General features: G+C 39.5%; 1 protein-coding gene across 1 annotated transcript; it reads left to right on the plus strand.

Annotated features, from left to right (window-relative positions):
* Positions 1–2,597: 2,597 nt before the first annotated feature.
* LOC111886604 (uncharacterized) lies at positions 2,598–4,497 on the plus strand. Its single transcript, XM_023882861.3, has 3 exons — positions 2,598–3,030; positions 3,594–3,617; positions 4,033–4,497. Exons 1-3 carry the CDS (start codon positions 2,835–2,837, stop codon positions 4,332–4,334), a joined length of 522 nt encoding a protein of 173 aa, XP_023738629.1. The 5' UTR covers positions 2,598–2,834; the 3' UTR covers positions 4,335–4,497.
* The last annotated feature ends 11,058 nt before the right edge of the window (positions 4,498–15,555 follow it).

Here is a 15,555-nt window from a genome sequence, read left to right on the forward strand (position 1 = left end):
CTTGATTGTACACACTAGTGAAAGAGTTATGTTTTGAAGATCCTAGATTTTAAATCAAACAATTATGGAGTTGCAATTTGTAAATTAAATAAATGAGATTTTTGTGAAATGTGTTATGAGAATTATGCGATTTTAAATGAAAATTTTATTTGAAAATTTACGGTGTTACAATGACTACCATTTTGCACCAAAATGCCCATAAACTTGTATAAGAAGAGATCTAAGGGATGGAAAGTCAAGGTAAAGACATTTTTCCTCCAAATGAGTGCCAACATGATGTAGATGTTGCATCTACAAGCTTCTTCCCGTTCCAAGCCTCCAAATCTTCAAGTCTCCTTCAAGAAATGCACCAAACACACTCTTTTAGCCTCATACACAATCAAATAAGGTTTAGTTCGTTTATGGTTTGATCTCTAGACGTGAAAGTGGCAAGGGTGGCTGGGGGGGAAAGGACTTAAGGTCCTTTAAATAAGGTGCAAACCCAAAAAATTAGGGTTTTCATGCACAACCTCTACTTGTCGAGTTGGGTCCTCCAGCTCGTCGAGTAGATTCTAGAATCCACGTGACTTTATCAGTTTCTACATGACGAGTTGGGGAAACCAACTCGTCGAGTAGGTCCAAAATTTAGAATATGAAAGCTTTAAATAAATACCTAGGAATCGGGATGTTACATTATATTTTAGCAAAAATATAACGGTAATGCATGAAAGAACAAAAAATTGTTAAGTGGTATCAAGGATTGTGTTGAAATAAGCGTCCTTAAAAACAAACTTGTTTGTTATCGAGTGTTTGTTTCAAAAAATACAACAACTTTAAGCGTTTTTTTGAGACCGCCATAGTAGATTTGAAGTTTACCTTGAAACATAAAAAAGACATTAGTAGATGAGAGGAGGAGTGAATTTATGATATGTTTCTTATATGTCTAAGTGGTTGTATATATTAAGGTGTTGTTTGTTTTCTGGAAAAAACATCTTCAGACCTCTTATTGTTGCGCGGCGCAGCACACGCGCAACACTTTTCATCTCGTAACTGTTTGTTTTTCAGAAGTCTTCGGATTAAAAAACATTTGTGTGTGTTCTTCCTGACACAACACTTGTTTTGCCTCTTCCTACCTCTTTCAACGTCTTCTTCTTCTTTTTTTTTTGCTAAAATATTGATTATATATTGCTGAAATCTTATTTCATATTTTTTTTTTTCGTTTTTTTGTTTATTCTTGTTGAATTTTTTTATATTGAATAATAATAATTTGTTGATGAAATATCATTATTTTATGCTAAAATATATTTATTTTTTGTTAAAATATAATTATTTTTTGCTGAAATATCATAAATTTTTGGCGAAATGTCATATATTATTAAATTTTCGGTATTAAAAAACTATTTTCGGATTATAAAATCAGTTTATCTTAAATTTTTAATATTTGTAGCAACATGTAAATGTTAAAAAACAAACGCGCTTCTTATTACAGTCTGCAGCCGTTTGGTCCACCTCTTCTACTGCAGATGGTTGTAGAGGTGGTCTGCAGACTTTATGGATTTTTGCTTCAAAAAAACAAACAACACCTAAATCTTATTTGCATCATTTTTACTATAAGAGTGTTCGAAAAAACTAGTTGGAAGTTACTAGCTGCTAGCTGGAAGTTATAACTTTTATTTTTATATGAATGTTCGGAAAAATAGTTGGAAATTTTTAAAATATATATAAAATTACATAAAATGACTTATCCAAACATGTCATCGATTTAAAAATAAAAAAGGTAATTAAGTCAATTTGCAAAATTATAAAATAGCTTTTGGTTAAACGTTATTGAAGTGGTTTTTGTATTTTCAGCTTTTTGTTTTAGCTAAAAGTTAGAAGCTATTACTGTAATAAAACTTTTTTTTTTAGAGTTTTTTTTTAAAAGCTAAAATATGCATACCAACAAGCCTATTTAATATTGCAATTGAAAATAATAATAATTTGATAGAACTAATGATTTGAAACCTCACATAATTATATTTAAAAAAAAATTGACTTCTGGTTTGCATCTTGATAATTTGAACTTTGTATCTCAAACTGGTATCAAAACCGGAAAAAGGAACTAGCTAGACAACTCACTTATGAATCCATCAAAAATATAAAAATACGAGTTTTTATTAAAAACATCCATTGTATCGAATGTATGTCTTGTGAAAATAAATCTACAATTTGTTGTTGCCGTAGTCATCATCGTCTTCTTTCTTATCAAAATAAATAAATATAAAAAAAGGAGCAAGGGCAAACTTGTTTTTGAAGTAACTTTTATATTCCATAATCAACTACCTAGCTTGGTCACATTATACATACCAAATTTAGCCAATTCGCCTCAAAATATATATATATAAAATAAAAAATAAAAGACACTCATAAATCGAGTGTAGACAAGACATGACTAGAAATAATGATATACATAAATAAAGAAAGAGACATAATAAAAAGACAAGTTTAGTGGATTTACGATGGCTTCACATGAAATGTTAGCCAACCTACATTTATGTTTTCACCATATTCATCGAATCGGGTCGGGTCAGGGGTATGTTGTCGGTGATCATAATAATTCATATTTGATAGCACCCGTAACTTCCATGTGAAAACGCACATCGATAATTTTGACTTTTGTATACACACTCATGAATGCGAGATCCCAAATCTTCAACCGAACACAAAATTCCCTCACTCAGTAGATTCTCATCAAGCTGTTAAAAAACCATGATACTCCCCATTAGATCTCACATATGACATAACTACTCACTACTCACCCATTACTCGCACCCACAGAAGAATAGCGATCTATAGAGGGAGAGAGAGAGAGAGAGATGACAAGGAGATCTGGATCATGTTTAAGGTGTTGTCTGGTGATTTTCGCAGTAGCATCTGCACTTTGTGTATCTGGTCCAGCTCTTTATTCGAGGCTTATAAAGGGTTTTAATTTGAAAGGAGGTTCTTCGATTTCTTGTGCTCCATGCGTCTGTGATTGCCCTGCTCCTCTCTCCCTTCTCAACCTTGCTCCTGGTAATTAAACCATCAATTGTGCTACTTTTATTATCTGATTATCATGGTTTTATCAGTAATTTGAGTGTATTTTGATTTTAGGACCTTTAATTTCTACATGAATTAGCGAATATCCAATTCATCATTTGTGTAGTTGTTCATGTAATTAGGTTATTTGGAGAACAGTCGAACACCCGTCTTCGTTTTTCTACCACTTAATTCCAGATTTCCCTCTTTTGATCTAGTTCTCATCATTTTTTGTTCAATTAGACTGTTTTTGATCTGCGGTTTCTATATATTTGGAGTTATAGTGGAATCGAAGTATATCCAGTTCATATCCAAAGGAAGATCTCTGTTTTCAATGCTGTAGATTCTTTGTTTCTTGTTGAATGGAGTAAAAACTTTGAGGACTATGGACTCCATTATTCCGTAATCAATATGATTCATATCTTCCTGCCATTGTAGAAAGCTAGAATTTTGTGAAATGCCAAACATTCACTGAACTTTGATTATTATCAGTATAGAGAAATAATATTTAAACTTGATTTCAGCTACTGATTCTTATTTCTTGTCATATATTTCAGGGTTGGCTAATCTATCAGTTACAGGTAACTGTTTGTCCTTCAATTTTCTGCATTAAGTTAAAAAGACAAACGCATACCATATATAGCTTATCACATTAAATCTATTAAGTAAAAAAGAAACAACACTTAGCATATCAACAACAATATTTGCCACAATGACGATGCATAAAGATAATTGTATTTAAAGGTGTTTATCATGTAATGAAACTGGTTTTCAATTGTTTTCGGGTTCTAAATATCATGGATGATATGAGTCTGTACTCATCATTCAACAACACATTGTGTAGTTCACTTAAACTTTCATATACAATAGTTCTTGATGATAGTTTATAGGGTTAAAATGCATGAAGTAGCAACATACTTTTGTTTTCATGTCATGTTATGTCAAATAGGGTCTCAATAAACTATATATATGACGATTTTGTTACCCAAAATTCAGATTGTGGGAAAGATGATCCAGATTTGAAGGAAGAAATGGAAAAACAATTTGTGGATTTACTATCAGAAGAGCTAAAACTTCAAGAAATAGTTAGTGAAGAACACATGAGGCATATGAACATAACATTTGGTGAAGCAAGAAGAGTGGCAGCTCAATACCAAAAAGAAGCAGAAAAATGCAACACGGCTACTGAAACATGTGAACAAGCAAGAGAGCAAGCCGAGGCAAAAATGAGACAAGAAAAGAAGATAACTTCTTTATGGGAGAGAAGAGCAAGGCAACTTGGTTGGGAAGGCGAATAACTTCATTGCCAATTTTTGCGGATTTTTTTTACTTGAATTTGGTTTTTGGATCTATAAAAATGTTGTACTTTGTGAATCTTTATAGCTACTTATAGTAATTTTGTTGCAAGGGTGATCAATTTGCCCTTGAGTAATCATATAAATTGAATGATTCTTATTTGGTTGTCTTGATCTCAAATCTTATCTATATCTTTGTTATAAAAGTGACTTTTGAATCGTATGCATTTGAAATTTCCAAAACTATTCAACTTATTATCACGATTCAAGATTTTTAATTAATGATCATATTGGTTACTCTTAATTGTATTTTAGTTTTTTATATTTTACCTCCTATAACTCAACATTGCTTTTAACTAATTTATGATTAATTGGTTATGTTGAATATGAAGTTAATTTTAGTGGTAGTGTAACAAGTTATTATTTAAAAAAAAAAAGAATTCGGTTTTATAAAATCATTAATAACGGTAAATTTTTAAATGCTCCATTATAAGTTTTAAAATGTCGATTTTTGTAATTTATACAAACTCCATATATATATATATATATATATATATATATATATATATATATATATATATATATATATATATATATATATATATATATATATATATATATATATATATATATATATATATATGAAGTTTTATTAAAGATATATAAGGTTCAAATGCACTCAAAATTAATACCGGTTATTAAAATTGAATTGCGTCAAATTATATAAAAACTAGTTTTTTATATAGAACCTTTAAAAGTGACATTCTTTTGAAAAATTGATACCATGGTTTATTATATACATGTAATAACCATGATATCATATGTTTTTAAACTAGAATTGTAAAACATATAAAAGACTATTTTTTACAAACCTCAAATCTATGCAATCTTTTTGAAGAACACTCACACATCTCTTCTATGCACTAGTGTGATAAAGGATACCTAACCGCTTAGTGTTGTCTTTTGATGGCTAGGGTGTCTTCACGATTTCTATAACCAAGTTATAGGCCGATTACACGAGTTTTTCAAATTGGACGATTTGATCGGAAATCTTTTGTGATAAAGGATACCTAAGCAAGAGAAATCCGAGACATAGATGGGATCAAACATGTCTAATTAAATTTGTTATTAGTGATCCCATAAATCTAGGAATTATATGACAATATATAATTGATAATCGATATCTACCGGGTTGAATGCAAATGGATGGGATAAAGGATACATAACCATTTATTTGTTTTGCAACTTGGATCCTTGACTTTGATAATTAATGTTTTTGGAAACTAAAAGGATATTAATTATTGAAGATTAAAATATTGAAAATACTAAATGAATTTTGTAGTTAAATAATCCACTCTCATTATCATTAATTATCATTTTTTAATGACTTAATAAAACAATAACATTCACTAGATACAACGTCAATGAATGGGTTCATGCCTTAAGAGACAATCTCGTGAGAGATATAAAATTGTATACACTTAAAGGTCCTAGTCCTAAACTATTTGCTTTGAGCAATAAACTTGGACATGATACCTAGTAAAGACATCACTATGATGCTGAAGATGCTTCTAACATCAAGCTAGGAATAGTTATTCAGGACTTCTAGGAAGTCTTGGATATTTAAACATATATATGATGATATAACATGTCAAACAATATTACAATAGATACAATGATATTTTATTTAAAGCTAGTTTAAACATTGGAATAATGCAAGACTAAAAGAGTCACCTAGTGTGATCCAGGAGGCACATGTTTTATGGACTTAACACCTTTAAGCCTAATAAATATACTAAAGCTCACATAGATGGATCTTATTTCTTTTATGAAGAAACTAGACACTGGAAGAGGATTTGCTCCTCTTATTTGGAAAGAAAGTCTGGAAGAGACTAGTACTTCTTATATCTACTAGATAGAACTCATACTTTCATATAACACTTAGGTACTTGGTACTTAAATGTTAATCTAATATTTGTAAATGGCTTGCAGATATTTACTGAAGAGTAACCAACTGAGCACAAGCAAGATGGAACTACACTCTCAGAGTTTAGTTTATTATTTATGCTTAGAACATAAATTACTTGTAATGTAAATTAAACAATATTTGTTTTGGAACAATGAATGTTTTAATTTAGCATGTCTAAATTTATGTCTCAGTTATGATATTCAAATGTTTGATCATTTACTTAATCGTTTGTCATAACGATAATGTTTATATTTTGAAATGATTAACTTCTATTTATGAGACAATATCTCTTTATAGAATTATAAAGTAAATATCAATATTTAATTAATTAAATTAAGTTCTATATGCAAACACTTTTGACTTAGACTTGTTTTAAATCCAACTCATCTTTAACATTGTTATATTTATTATATAAATGACATTCACATATTCAAACTTCAAGAAATGGATCTTTGAAGGCAAATAATTTAGTTTATTTAACATATGTGATCCTTATTTATATATAAAGGATTCCTAATGATATTTTCACTAAAGTGTAGAGAAAATAATTAAGGAACCATACACTTTGGTGTATGACTTCCTTTATAATGAATGTCTGAGATTAAGCACTAGATACCAAATTAACTTTATTAACAACTATAGTAGTTTTAATTATATTGTAACATTCATTTTATTGAATAAATAAGTAGATAAAGATTTATAAATGAACAATAGTCCTAAAGTAAATAATATTTAGCGGGGTGTGGTGTTGGGTAGCCAATTGATACATTTTTAGAAGTTGGGGGTTAAAAGTGTAAGCTCTGGAGTGGTTTGTAAATAATTATGAAGGTAGGGACTGGTTGGTAAATTATTGGGACTTAATTTGAAGAGATTTGAGAGGCTTAGGGGTTGAATGGTAAGTTTTGGACCTAAAATGAAAGGAATTTATAGAATAAGGGGTTAAAGGGTAACTTTTGGATTTACATTGAAAATAATTTAGTGGGGAGGGACCAAAAGTGTATGTTGGCTAGCATAGTTTGAATTGGACACAGGATTTGTAACACCTAGAATCAGGAAGACCAAGAAAGGAAAGAAAAGCCCTAAGTCAAAGGAATCAACTCGTCGAGTTCAAGGAAGAACTCGACGAGTCAGAGCGGGCTCTGTGTGGAAGAGTAAGTGACCGACTCGACGAGTCGGCGAGTCTGGTCTGGGTTGGGAAAACCTAATTTTGGGACTTGGTACCCTATTTATGTAACATCCATAAATTTTACACCAAATTTAAACTTTTCCAATCACAATGTAAACCCAAATAGTGTTTGTTTACAAATTGTTTTCAAATCATTATTCATCAGAGTGTCCCAAAAACAGATCGTAAGGATGAGGAGTGTTACGGTCACGCCTTCGCCTTGCCACGATCTCCTGAAGGTCCTGAAACAATAACTGAAAACTGTAAGCCCAAGGGCTTAATGAGCTACCCCCAAAATACCAACACCACACTGATAATATCATAACAGTAATAATCAATCAATCAATATGCATATTGGGTCATCGGCCCGACTGGACCGCCCTACAGAGCCTACAGTCTAACTGAATCTACACCGAGCCTTCGGTATGACTGGACCGCCTCGTGGGCCTACAGTCTCACCGGACCGCTCATAAGGTATTTTGGACTTCAGCACAAAGCAGGACCACCTCAACCCAACCCCCAATCAAATAAACATGTGCACATAATTATCATATGCTAGCATTCGTAACAGTCAAACCGATCTAGCAGATCAAATAGCATAACAACATCCATAATCAGGATACCGATCTAACTGAAATCTAACATAGAAACCATCCTAAACCAGGATGAAATCTAGCATATCAGTAACATAGCAACCATCCTAAACCAGGATGTATCTAGCATATCAGTAACGTAGCAACCATCCTAAACCAGGATGTATCTAGCATATCAGTAACATAGCAACCATCCTAAACCGGGATGCAAACCGTAAAGGGACGACCTTGGTGCCTTAGACCCTTTGATACAGTGAGGATAACTAACCTCGCAGATGTCGACTCGAAAGGTAAACTCCAACTCTCAGATCACTTGACACAAGCCCCACCTCCTATTATCATAGTACAACGTACTCATAAGTCCTTAACCTTTGAAGTCACTCCATAACCCACTAGTCAACCCCTGGTCAAAGTCAAAGTCCTCAGTCAAGGTCAATAGTTCATGTTGACCTCAACTCGTCGAGTACCCTCGGCTACTCGCCGAGTTCCTTGAAGCACATTGCAACTCGCCGAGTCATCGAGTGACTCGTCGAGTCCCTTCGATTCTCGGTCAAACTTTAAGGCCACCCATCGAGTTTCCTCCTTGCAACTCGATGGATGCACACGCATACAAACCCTGGAGAAAACTCATCCGACTCGCCGAGTTGTTCTTCAACTCGTCGAGTCTTATGGAAATCTTCATCAGACTCGCCGAGTTGTTCATCCAACTCGTCGAGTTCACAGCCATCTTCATGTGACTCGCCGAGTCCATTCAGTCCCTTTTCCATACAGACTTGATTTGAGCCTTGCAGCGGCTCCAAATCACAGATCCAAGCTTCTAAGGCATGCTTATCACGTAAAGTTGCAAACTTTACGTGCATGCACTGCTATAAAGGCTCTAAATGCCTATTTTAAGTTCTTAATGGAGCTTCATGCTCAAGAGGGACCTCAATCATGACCAAAACTGTAACTTTATGCTTCTAGAATCCAAGGAGGGTCCAGATCTGAAGTTACAACCTCAGATCTAGCCCATAGCTCATCTTACCAACTTAATATTCCATAAAAACCCTAAAACTCAACCAATAGAAGAGATCTTCAAAGAAAAAGGCGATTTGGGTACCTTTAGAAGATGATAACTGAGATAAGTGTTGATTCCCACACTCTACTTGTTCCAATCTCCTTCTCCTCCAAGCCTTCTCCCTCCAAAGATCCTCTTTTCAAGCTTCAAACACACAATGGGCACACACACACACATGTATTAGGAAGGGAGGCTATGGTTCCTTTAAATAGGGTGCAAAAACCCGAGATTTAGGGTTTCATCTGCCAGCTCCTACTCGCCGAGTCCCAACATGGACTCGTCGAGTAGGTCACTTAAGTCGCGATCCCACCCCACTGCTACTCGACGAGTAGGGCCTAACCCAAGAAATCTTATTTAAAACAATACCTGAGAATCGGGGCGTTACAACTCTCCCCCACTTGAACTAGACTTCGCCCTCGAAGTCCGCTGGAATAAACAATGTCGGGTAATGCCCGCGCATCTCCACCTCCGGCTCCCATGTCCACTCGGATCCCCTCCGATATTCCCACTGTACCTTTACTAAAGGTATTTCCTTGTTCCGTAGAATCTTCTCCTTCCTTTCCAAAATGGCCATAGGCCTCTCCACATAGATCAGGCGCTTATCGACCTGAATATCATCCAACGATACCACTGCCTCCTGGTCCATAACGTATTTTCGCAATTGCAAAACATGGAATGTGTTGTGGATCCGACTAAGCTCCTCCGGAAGCTCTAGCCTATAAGCCACCCTGCCAACCCTGGCAACAATCCTGAACGACCCAATGTAACGGGGACCCAATTTTTCCCTCTTCTTGAAGCTGATCACACCCTTCCAGGGTGAGACCTTTAGGAGAACCATGTCACCCACCTGAAATTCCAGTTCAGATCGGCGTCGGTCGGCATAACTTTTCTGCCGACTCTGAGCGGTCTGCAAACGCTGTCTAGTATGTTGTATCTTTTCGGTAGTCTGCAGAACTACCTCTGTCCGCCCCATTACCCTGTGCCCAATCTCACCCCAGCAAACTGGGGTTCTACACTTTCGGCCATACAACAACTCAAGAGGCGGGGCGCCAATACTGGAATGATAGCTGTTGTTGTAGGCGAACTCTGCAAGCGGTAGGTGGGAATCCCAACTCCCACCAAAATCAATAGTGCACGCCCTCAACATATCCTCGAGGGCCTGGATGGTTCGCTTACTCTGCCCATCTGTCTGCGGATGGAAAGCTGTACTAAAATGTAGTCGCGTATCCAGTTCCTCATGGAACTTCTGCTAAAAACGGGAAGTAAACCTGAAATCCCGATCGGAAACAATAGAAACTGGAATCCCATGGCGAGATACAATCTCGCTGACATACATGTCGACCAATTTCTCTGCCGACGAACTCTCCCGTATGGCCAAGAAATGGGAACTCTTGGTCAATCGATCCACGATGACCCAAATAGCATCAAACCCCTTCGCCGTCCTCGACAACTTTGTAATGAAATCCATCGTGATTTGCTCCCATTTCCACATGGGAATCTCCAGAGGTTGCAGCTTGCCATGCGACCTCTGATGTTCGACATTGACCATCCTACAGGTCAAGCACCTCTCAACATACCCAACGATTTCTCGCTTCATTCCGGGCCACCAATAACTCAAGCTCAAATCACGATACATCTTGGTGGCCCCACGATGAATAGAAAAATGAGACTTATGAGCCTCCTCCATCACTGTCTGCCGAACCCCTCCAGACATCGGAACCCATACCCTACCGTATCGGGTCAATAATCCGCGGCTATCCTGAACAAACCGGGAGCTCTCGCCCTTGATCCTCTCTAACTTCCAGTTCTCCGGTCTCATACCCTCAACCCGAGCATCCCTAATCAAGCTCACAAGCGGGGAATCCACTGCTATCCTCATACACCTTGCTGGGGTAGAAGACCCAACTGACTTGCGACTCAAAGCATCCGCAACCACATTCGCTTTACCAGGATGGTAAAGGATCTCACAATCATAGTCCTTGACCACATCCAGCCACCTGTGCTGCCTTGTATTCAGGTTCGGCTGATCCATGATGTACCTCAAACTCTTGTGATCCGTATGTATAGTACATCGGACCCCGTACAGATAATGCCTCCAAATCTTGAGAGCGAAAACCACCGCTCCCAACTCAAGATCATCCGTAGGGTATCTCGTCTCATGCGGCTTCAGCTGCCGCGATGCATAAGCTATCACTCGTCCCCTCTGCATGAGGACTGCCCCCAAACCCGAGATGGGTGCATCACAAAATACAACAAAATCTTCGACTCCCTCGGGGAGTGTCAACACCGGCGCCTCACATAAACACTGTCAAAGGGTCTCAAATGCCCTCTGCTACTCAGGGCCCCACCGGAAATCCACCCCTTCCTCGTAAGACGAGTGAGGGGTACTGCAATCTTGGATAAATCTCGAATAAATCTCTGGTAGTACCCTGCTAAACCTAAGAAACTCCTGATGTATGGGGGAGATTTCGGAGTCTCCCACTGCATAACCGCCTCCACCTTGGCCGGATCGACCAAAATACCCTCCTAGTTAACGAGATGTTCGAGGAACTGGACCTCTCGTAACCAAAAATCACACTTCGAGAACTTGACATATAGCTGTTCTCGCTGTAGAACCTCCAACAGCTCCCTAAGATGCTCCTCGTGCTGCTCTCAGGTCTTGGAATACACCTAGATATCGTCTATGAACACAATGACCGAGCGATCAAGCATCGGTCTGCAGACTCGATTCATCAAATCCATAAACACTGCCGGAGCGTTGGTGAGCCCAAACGACATCACCACGAACTCGTAATGACCATAACGAGTCCGAAACGCAGTCTTCTCCACGTCTTCCTCCCTCACCCTGACCTGGTGATATCCAAATCTCAAATCGATCTTGGAAAACCAAGATGAACCCTACAGTTGATCGAAAAGATCATCTATCCTCGGGAGTGGATAACGGTTCTTCACTGTTAACTTATTCAACTCCCTATAGTCAATGCACATCCTGTGCGAACCGTCCTTCTTCCTGACGAAATGGATCGGTGCTCCCCAGGGTGAACTACTCAGACGAATAAACTGCTTACCCAGCAGCTCCTGCAACTGAGATGACAACTCCTGCATCTCTGGCGGTGCGAGTCGGTACGACACCTTAGCGATAGAGGCCGCACCCGGCACTAGATCAATCCTGAACTCAACCTACCTCTCCGGAGGCACTCCGTGTAACTCCTCCGGAAACAAGTCAGCAAACTCTCTAACCACAGGGACCTCCGAAACTGAGGGCTGATCCCTCTCCCGCGTATCCACCACATATGCTAAATAACCGGCACACCCATGCTATATATACCGCCGAGCCCTGGCCGCCGAACAAAACCCTGATCCCATCCTGGTGCCCTCGCCATATACCACAAGTTCTCCCCCACTTGGGGTTCGAACTACCACTCGCTACCCCTCACAATCGATCATGGCACCAAATCGACTGAGTCAATCCATCCCTACGATCACGCAGACTTCCCCCATGGGAATAGGGATCAAATCTATCGGGAAGGGCACCCCGAAAATCTCCAACTCGCATCCTCGGTAGACCGAAGAGGCAGAAACCCCGTGCTCGTTGGCGATCGAAACTCGCAACAGGCACTCAAGCTCCTCTACCGGCACACTACCCCTCTACTGAAAACCCGAGATACGAACGACCGACTCACCCTCGAGTCAAATAATACTAGAGAAGGCAAAGAATTCACTAAAAACGTACCAGCAACCACATATGGCGCTGCCTTGGCCTCCTCGGCCATGAGCTGGAAGGCACGACCCTGAGCCTTCAGAGGCTCCACCTTGACTGGCCTCCCATATCCAATCCTCACAGTAGATGGCGCGGGACCCTGCGCCGGCTTGGCGGTGAGCTGCGGACAGTTGGTCTTCACATGAACAACCTGATGACAATGGTAACAAATCCTCATATCTGCTAGAGGGGCGGACTGACTGCAGTCCCTGGCATAGTGCCCCTCCTTGCCACATTTGTGGCACCCACCTCCTGCTCGAAAAACTCCCGAATGACCCTTGCCACACTTTCCACAAGTGCGGCTTTGCTGACTCCCAGCCCAAGTATCAACGGTCTTAAACCACTTAGGCGCCGGCTGAGACTGCACCGGTACCTGACGCCGCTCCTTCAGCTGCAGCTCTAACTCCAACTCACGCCGCCTCACGGCTTCCTAAAGATCCATGAGGGTATCACATCGCTGTGTAGACACAAACTGTCGGATATCAGTCTTGAGCATGCTCAGATAACGAGTCATCTGAGACTGCTCTGAAGCAAACTCTGGGCAAAACATAGCCCTCTCCGTGAACATATAGGTAATCTCCATCACAGACTCCCCATCATGTCTCAACTTCAAGAACTCCTAAGCAAGCCGCTACCACTCCACGCGTGGAACGTAGCGGTTGCGGAACATCTCCCAGAACTGCTCCTAAGAAACAGCAGCTCGCTGATCATCAGTATACGACCCTGTCATCAACCTCCACCAGTCCTTTTCCCCAAGCCTCAGCAGGTTCAGGGCACACCTGACCTTCTGGTCAGCAGGACATGAACACGTGAAGAAACATCCCTCCACGGCAGATACCCACCTCATAGCCCTGATCACATCCTGTGTACCATCAAGCGTCGAGGGCTTCGTATTATTGAAGTCACGGTACTGGAAAGCCCTGCTGGCTCCTACTCCAACCCCTGCCGCAGTTACAGCCGAAGTGGCTGCAGCGGTACCTGTCTCTGCTAGAGCTGCATATCGCTCGTCAAAGTGCTCAACTATCGCGGTCTTAATCGACCCAAACATCTATGGCAGTTGCGCTCTGAACGCCGCAGCAATCTTGTCGTGCATAATCTCCCGGATCCTGGCATCCAACTCCCCGGTCCCTATCTGTACCACGGGCTCAGGTGCTACTGGCACCTCCAACCCTCCGTCTCCCGACCCTGATCCTAATCCTGATCCGGATCCGGATCCAGAAGCAACACGTCTCGTCACCACCATACTGGAGTATATACAAGTCATCAAATAAATAGATTAATATCGGGAGACCAAAACCCACAACCCTAGGGGTTGTGATTTCCTTGCTATGTGTATAGGTCCTGTGCTTTCAGTATTATGGGCCCATACTACCTTCCACACCTACCCATATTTGTCTCAAGTATCACCACAACGCCCTAACAATATTGTCAACATAGAAATGCGCTCAACCCTCACTTTTAGAGGAATATCAACTATCTCGCATCTAGTCTCACCACTTCTCATGACTTACACACCCATGAAACTTACATCATCCTCTGCAGCGCTAGTTCATGCTAGCTGCACATAATGCTGGACCCAATAGACTTTCAAAAATCCATTCCTACCCGAAGGACGAATCAACATTCTCAGGCTATAAGGTCTTTATTATGCATAGCCGTGATGCATACACTAAACGTCTACAGTTATGATGTCAATTCCATATACAAGAAACCCTAGGCTAATTGACATCATATAATCAGGCAAATCTACCATGCGATTCCTGAAGATCCCTAGCCTAGCACTAGCATGCTGTTCTAACATATCAAAATATCAAATAACTGTATGGTATTTTGGGGTTTACTTACAGGCTCCGACAGATCGTACCCTCTGCATCCCCCATCCTTTATTTTGAAAACCATTTTCGAATTTATTTCGAAAATCTCCTTGATTTGAGACTGGGTTCACACGTGTGTTTCCCCCAAATCACTCAAACCAAGGCTTTGATACCAACTTGTAACATCCATAAATTTTACACCAAATTTAAACTTTTCCAATCACAATGTAAACCCAAAAAGTGTTTGTTTACAAATTGTTTTCAAATCATTATTCATCAGAGTGTCCCAAAAACAGATCGTAAGGATGAGGAGCGGTACGGTCATGCCTTCGCCTTGCCACGATCTCCTGAAGGTCCTGAAACAATAACTGAAAACTGTAAGCCCAAGGGCTTAGTGAGCTACCCCCAAAATACCAAAACCACACTGATAATATCATAACAATAATAATCAATCAATCAATATGCATACTAGGCCATCGACCCGACTGGACTGCCCTGCAGGGCCTACAGTCTAACTGAATCTACACCAAGCCTTAGGCATGACTGGAACGCCTCGTGGGCCTACAGTCTCCCCGGACCACTCATAGGGTATGTAGGCCTTCAACACAAAGTAGGACTGCCTCAACCCAACCCTCAATCAAACAAACATGTGCACATAATTATCATACGCTAGCATTCGTAACAGTCAAACCGATCTAACAGATCAAATAGCATAACAACATCCATAATCAATATACCGATCTAACCGAAATCTAACATAGCAACCATCCTAAACTAGGATGAAATCTAGCATATCAGTAACATAGCAACCATCCTAAACCAGGATGTATCTAGCATATCAGTAACGTAGCAACCATCCTAAACCA

The sequence above is a fragment of the Lactuca sativa genome, chromosome 5 (assembly GCF_002870075.4).
Source record: "Lactuca sativa cultivar Salinas chromosome 5, Lsat_Salinas_v11, whole genome shotgun sequence".
NCBI classification, from domain to species: domain Eukaryota; kingdom Viridiplantae; phylum Streptophyta; class Magnoliopsida; order Asterales; family Asteraceae; genus Lactuca; species Lactuca sativa.

Bases quoted from the DNA above. Each gene is read 5' to 3' on its own strand.
- LOC111886604 (XM_023882861.3), top strand. From the start codon at position 2,835: ATGACAAGGAGATCTGGATCATGTTTAAGGTGTTGTCTGGTGATTTTC. The intron at 3,031-3,593 runs GTAATTAAACCA...CATATATTTCAG, and splicing joins CCTTCTCAACCTTGCTCCTG to GGTTGGCTAATCTATCAGTT. The intron at 3,618-4,032 runs GTAACTGTTTGT...CCCAAAATTCAG, and splicing joins GGCTAATCTATCAGTTACAG to ATTGTGGGAAAGATGATCCA.